This window comes from Haliotis rufescens, unplaced genomic scaffold, assembly GCF_023055435.1.
Source record: "Haliotis rufescens isolate VD_foot unplaced genomic scaffold, xgHalRufe1.0.p SCAF_54, whole genome shotgun sequence".
NCBI classification, from domain to species: domain Eukaryota; kingdom Metazoa; phylum Mollusca; class Gastropoda; order Lepetellida; family Haliotidae; genus Haliotis; species Haliotis rufescens.
Genome location: NW_025964268.1, coordinates 2444995 through 2452108, shown reverse-complemented (window position 1 = coordinate 2452108; position 7114 = coordinate 2444995). Strand labels below are relative to the sequence as shown.

Below are 7114 nucleotides of genomic sequence, written 5' to 3'. Positions count from 1 at the left end.
TCAATACCACATACCACAAATCAACTACAACGCCCAACCACACCTTATGACTCCAACACCCAACCACACCTTATGGCTCCAACGCCCAACCACACCTTATGGCTCCAACACCCAACCACACCTTATGTCTCCAACACCCAACCACACCTTATGGCTCCAACGCCCAACCACACCTTATGGCTCCAACACCCAACCACACCTTATGTCTCCAACACCCAACCACACCTTATGTCTCCAACACCCAACCACACCTTATGGCTCCAACACCCAACCACACCTTATGTCTCCAACACCCAACCACACCTTATGGCTCCAACACCCAACCACCCTTTATGGCTCCAACACCCAACCACCCCTTATGGCTCCAACACCCAACCACACCTTATGGCTCCAACACCCAACCACACCTTATGGCTCCAACACCCAACCACCCCTTATGGCTCCAACACTCAACCACTCCCTTATGGCTCCAACAACCTCACCACACCCTGCGCATCACCCACACCCAACCTCAGTCATGCCCCAAACCCCTACCCCACCTGCCCCGCGCCACTCATTTTCCCTAAACACCTCGCTCGCCCACACCCCACCGCCACCCCACATATCATAGCCATCCTACGCCACTTCTGAACCCTCAAATACCAAATACCACCAGTCTGTCAGTTCTGAGGACATGATATCTGATATGACATCATGTACGCAGACCCCCAGTACCACCAGCCCCATGCATCCCACCCCCCCCCCCCCCCCACCCCCCCCACCCCCATACACACTCCCCACCCCCAGTTTCGAGGTAACGGGAGTCCACTTTAATTGTTGTTCAGTAGAATATGGTCGTTATTTATTTGCCACTATTTATGCATGTTTACCACTAGTCTTTGCTCAACAGATTGCCGTGGTCCAGCCGCATCATGCCTATTGTTCCTCGTGGTGCAGGTTTGGCCTATAATGGACTATTGTTTTTGATAGCGTCACACATCGTTAGTACATTTAGTGCTTCCAGGAATTGTGATACTTCGGGGGACAAAATATTGGAATAAAACCTGATTGTTTAAAATATATTGGTGTTTTTATTGAGCATTATTTATCCATTAATGTGGCATTGCCACTGTGAGGTCGACTGCTGTATATAGGTAAGTAGGTTTAAGCGTCTGAGTTGATGTGTACATAACTAAAAAGAAAGTATCCTTGTTTGATGGTGGCTAAAATGAAACAAACACGAAATGGTTATTCGATGGTGATGTCTTTGGTGCGGGTATTACAGGAGATACCCCATGCACAACAGGTGACGTCACATGGCGTCTCAAGGAACACGAAGGGCCAAATTTCACAGTACACGGCAGAGTGATGTGTGAATTTTCAGGAGCTTACTTTGTTTTGCCTGGCAGTTCACTCTAACCGGTGAAAATGTTTCTAATTCGACAATACAAATAATACCTCATGAGTCAAGGGTTCCCCCTGGTCGGTAAAACAAATCGCTTCTATTGCCAAAAAATGACGAACAAACTTATTTCTCTCCAACCATCTTACAAATTATATCCATTTTAGAAAACATAAACACAGAACCGCGGCATTGCGTTTGCAATTCAAAAACAATACAGAAACTTTTATAATTCTAACTGAAACATACGAAAAACTAACAAATCAGAGTCCGGTCATACATGATTGTCAGAACAAAAGAAGCTATAGTCCCATGTTTGATGGTGGCTAAAAATGAAAAAAAGACGTAATGATGATGTATTTGATACGGGTATCATTGTTGTGTTTTGAACCTGTTGTTCGCAGGGTTTCGGTGACTGTTTTGATAACGTGTGTTTTTTTGGTAAAATTCAGTGTGTATTCCCTTATTTTTGCCCCGGCAGTTCAGTACTTAATCTGCACTAAATATGCAAATGCTGTAACGCCCCGGAGTAATAGTGTCCATATTGTCGAGGTTTCGTTGTAGCTAGTTCGATCCCTACCTGTGTGTATCCGAATGTGCCCAAGGAGTTGGCCTCTGTTACTGCAACTAATTACACAATACGGGCACTTGAATATCTTCACCTTGGATTTGAACCGACCCCCGCACTTGAGACCATCTGGGGACAGTCCCCGGGAGCTATCCTCTAGGGAGGGGGAACTATCCTCACCCCTGCTGTCATAAAACGCAGACACAAAATGGCGTGGACTGCCGGACATACTGAGGTCTTGGGGTCTCTCTGATCTCCAAGGCCATGTTGGCCCCCTGGACACATGATGCGGTTCTCGTTCCGATACAGCAGCCTCCCCGAATCTAGGCGTCGTTTTCACATAGTCTCCTTCGTGAATAGGGTCCCGCACTCTATGGTCAAATATAGAACTGAACACGGAACAGCACGACAGCCTATTCGGTTTCTCCCAACACTGCACTGAGAGTGTCAAATCTGTGGGTTCGAATCCGGATGTGTGTTTACTTTCTTTTGTCCGTCAGTTTACGTGTATCTGGTGAGCTCAGCGAATTCTCTCCGTGGCTCGCTGGTGTCTCGTATCTTCAGTCATTGTTATTCAGTATTTATTCTTAGCGCCTGACGGAAACGTAAAAATGTTTTGTCCTTCGACCGCTTTCAATGTACCCTTGGTAAATGTAATTCACTGTTTATTATTTGAGGGGTGTGGGTAGCACAGTGATATAAGGCGCTGCAGTTCGATCAAGAGACCCGTGCTCGAATCCCCTATTTGGCCCGTTGTGATCCTTGGTCTGTTTGTCACCATACATATTTGCTGACGGAAGTATTAACCATGGCAGTGTAACCGTCCTGCAGTTTTGATCACAAATTGTTAGGCGTTAGTGTGAGTGAGTGAACAGTATTCCAGTTATATCACGTGAAAGCTAAATGTTGGAGCAAAGGGTTTTTTAGACCTTCACCACTTTGGGAAACCCACTAGTATAGGTATAGAGCACCCGTGTCCCTGGTTATACGATAGACACACGGCTTTAAACGTTAGACGTTGTGCGACAAACGTTAGGCGTTGTACATTAGGTTTTAGCGTTAGACGTCAAGAAGCATATTAAGGTCATCGTTACTACTGGTTTGCCACATATAGATTACTGAACGAATCCCGTTTAGATACCGTTTGTATCACGAGTGTTTTACATGAATATCATTGACTACAGTGTAATAGTCCATTCTCTCATCTCTCATATTTAGTTAAATATCACCGATATGTCGTTGATGAAAAAATGTGTGCTAAACTTCTTCATAGTTCATATTTATTATTTGGACATTCTATTCATGAGCCCTGCAAAACGACTTAATCATCAACGGCCTTAGTTGATATAATCATTAGGTAGTCATTGTTTTGAATACCTGTAAACTGCAAAATGACATTCTGTTATAACTGTATTTTATAGATGCACAGTGGTAAACTGCAAAATGACATTCTGTTATAACTGCATTTTATAGGAGCACAGTGGTAAACTGCAAAATGACATTCTGTTATAACTGCATTTTATAGGAGCACAGTGGTAAACTGCAAAATGACATTCTGCTATAACTGTATTTTATAGATGCACAGTGGTAAACTGCAAAATGACATTCTGTTATAACTGCATTTTATAGCAGCACAGTGGTCTGGGAAATGCGTCAAACAAAAAATAAAATCGTTCAGGCCTACCGCCAGAAATAAGATGTTTACACGAAAGCTGAACTGTGGTCTCAATGGTGACTTCAAGACCCCTCCCTGTACAATTGAATCGGATCACTAACACAGTTACGATGTTCTGTAAGCTTATAGGAAATTGCCACAGATGTGCGTACCGCCTATATACGCCCATCACCTACCCTGACTCGCTTCAGTCGGTCCTGTCTGTTGGGTGTATAACACATCTCCACTAAGCCAATGATAACACAAAATAAGACCGTTTGTTCCTATTGTGATTTAAAGGGTGCCAAGCCTAAAATCTCACATATGTTCGATCTTTGACGTCTTTGAATGTTGCGACCTTAATGACGTCTTCTTAGGTTCGGGGTACGGTGACCCAGTCGCCTGAAGCGTTCAGTTCGCCGTGCACAATTGTGTCCATTGGGCGTGACAGAAACCTATGATCGTCGGTTCAAAGCCAAGATGTAGTCCTCGTTATGTTTCTAAACTGCCGTGTGAAAGAAAGTATACAGCCATGTTTGATGATGACTAAAACTGAAAATACAAGAAATGTCTATATGATGGTGATGTATATGATTCGGGTATCATCGTTGTGTTTTTGACCTTAAAGTGTCAGTATTTCGTCGACTGTTTTCGGCCTAGTAACGTATTGTAATTTTTTTGTCAGTCCAATTTTCAAGTGTATATTTTTCTTTTCCCCGACAGTTTAGGTTCAGTCAGCCCCATACTCATGCTCGTGGGTTTCATTAAAGGGCGTTTGTCTAGTATTAAACTGACACGCCGTGACATCACCAAACATTGTACAAAGCGGCGTTAGAAACTCACTCACTCACTCACTCACTCACTCACTCACTTACTCACTACTTTACATTTTACTGAATAATAATCACTGTGCCGTTTACACAAATGACCTCCAGATATTAAGTCTTGATGTCCAGACATTAAATGTGTTGATCTCCATATATTAAGTTCATGACCTCCAGATATTAAGTCTTGATGTCCAGACATGAAGTGTTGATCTCCATATATTAAGTCATGGCCTCCGGATATCAACAGAGCTTTCCATATGTTAAGTCTTGATGTCAAGACATTAAATGTGTGGATCTCCATATATTAAGTCTTGGCCTTCAGATATTAAGTTTGGTCTCAAGATATTTTACCGTGGTTTCAGATATTAAGCCTTGGACTCCAGATATTAAGTGTTGGTCTCCATTGATTAAATCCTGTCGTCAAGATATTGAATCCAGAATAGAAACTCCGGCGATATTCTGCTATAACATTAAGCACCTGCTGTAATATTACGGCTGCAAACAAATTAATTGACATAAATATCCGTGAATATCTTTCGCTCAAAGAAACATGGGGCAACCCTAGTGACCATGCATACTAAGGAACCTACCATTTGGGCTAACCCCAGTGACCCCAAAGTAGAGATAAGTTATGGGTAACAACTGCTTTATTTACTGTAAAGGCGACGTTTCGGTATAGATCCTTGCTTGACAACGGTATAAAGATCTATACCGAAACGTCGCCTTTACAGTAAATAAAGGAGTTGTTACCATACATTATCTCTACTTTGTCATCCGTCAACTTCTAAGTAATACCTATCAACCAATTCCCAGTGACCCCAGTGACCCCATCTCCCCAATGACCACTCACTGGAAAAGAGGTAGAACCTAGTGACCCACTGATACCAACAGCTTGAGAAATGGGAGGGTCAGTCAATGGGGAGGATTAAAGTGAGGACTTTCCGCTACATTAGTTAATACTTCAACAACAAAGCTGTGGACTAAAATGAACGATTTGGCTTTCTTGGGCTGAAGGTGAGTGAGGTCCACCTAGGCCACAGAATAGTAATCATTTGTTGTTTTTATAAGCCTTCTGTGTGGAGCATGTACACCATTTGTGTGAGTGAGTATAGTTTTACGCCGCTCTTCACATTACTTCAGTGATAGATAGCATGGTGTGGCAAGTCTGATGTGAGTGGAAAGTAGCAGGTAAAGAATGTCGTAAACGTTTGCCACTTTCTTGAACCCACGAGAGTGGTTATGGTGCTGAAAAATCTGAGATCATATTCTGAACGAATCTTGATTCAAACCCACGATCAGCGGATCCTGGCACACCTAAGGGACATGAATCGATCGATTCAGTATACCTTCTGGCATAGAGGCAGGAAGTTAATAAGTTCATATTAAATAAATATATATCTTTAAAATCTGAATGTGTGACATTGTACTCAGTTAGAATGTATCCGATCTCTCGTACAATATAGGAAATAATATTTACAAAAGTAAATTAAAACGTGCTTACGTCCCCTCATCCACTTTTGAAAGTCGAAGAATGAGTGAGAAGGGTTTTACGCCGCTTTTAGACACATTTCAACACTATCCCTTCGGAGGAGACCAAGAAATAGAATCGAACCCGTGGTATACCACGGACCCTGAAAAAGCCAAAGCACTAGTATATCATTCGTCCGCCCTTTATTATTTCAGCGCCAGCAGTTTCTGGTTATGCACGCAATTGTCGTACCCAAAGGAGTGTAGAGCACGTAAATCGGAATTCTTCACAGGCTTAACTTAATGTTCTTTTAAGTACACCTTTCGACTTCACTCCCCCTTTTCTGATGCCTGCCTTTGAGTTCGCCCCAAATAGGAATGTTTTCCATATAGCAAGCAACGCGGAATCTAACGCATTCGATAAAGATTAGATGGATGTAGAGACGCCTTAAGGAGTGTTTTCACAAAAGGAACTAGAGTGATACATAAGTGAAGGTTCGTAATAGAGTGTGTGGATTACTCATGTGATGAGCGCAATGGGGGGTAATAAACCTAGATAGGATTTTAAAGTAGGCATGGATAGAATTGTAGGATCTTAATTACTTACATTGTAGGTGCAGTGGAGGGTTACTAGAGACAAGGTAAATACCACCGAGAGTGGGTTAGTGAGTAATCATTGAACTGGTTGGGGTCTCAATAACCACCACACACAAAAAACACAAAAAGTTCAATGAACACAGCACTAAGGGATCAAATACTTGATTTTCTGTTTTGTGTGTGGGGGTGGGGATGGGGGTGGTGGTGGGGGGTGGTGGTGGTGGGGGGGAGCTCAGTCATTTTCCAAGAGAAACAGGAACAGGCGCTCATTTTGTTTTACTGAATACAAATAACGAACTGTATTCATTGGACACATTAAGTGTTTCATACAAAGGGAGCATATGTAATTCTTTTTCAGTAAAACAGGGCGTTTTCTCATTTTGTCACCGGGTCCGAGTGTTCTGACCTTTTAAAACCATGGCAAGTATTCAAAGAACTTAAGCCCCTAAAAGTTTGAAACGTCATTGTTTTTATAACCATATTTATAAAGATAACTTGTGCTTTGGTGTGAGAACGGTTGACCCCATTTGTCACTTCTAAGCGAGGTTCGCTTCAGGTTCACCATGATGGCTATGTTAACAGTAGGAATGTCGTCCGACGGACCTGCCCTCACTGGAGAT

General features: G+C 42.7%; 1 protein-coding gene across 1 annotated transcript; it reads left to right on the top strand.

The window, feature by feature from the left end:
- The first annotated feature begins 72 nt into the window (after positions 1 to 72).
- On the top strand, positions 73 to 630 carry LOC125374217 (soluble scavenger receptor cysteine-rich domain-containing protein SSC5D-like). The gene has a single exon (XM_048385138.1). The coding sequence runs from the start codon at positions 73 to 75 to the stop codon at positions 628 to 630; it is 558 nt and encodes a 185-aa protein (XP_048241095.1).
- The last annotated feature ends 6484 nt before the right edge of the window (positions 631 to 7114 follow it).

Bases quoted from the DNA above. Each gene is read 5' to 3' on its own strand.
- LOC125374217 (XM_048385138.1), top strand. From the start codon at position 73: ATGGCTCCAACGCCCAACCACACCTTATGGCTCCAACACCCAACCACA.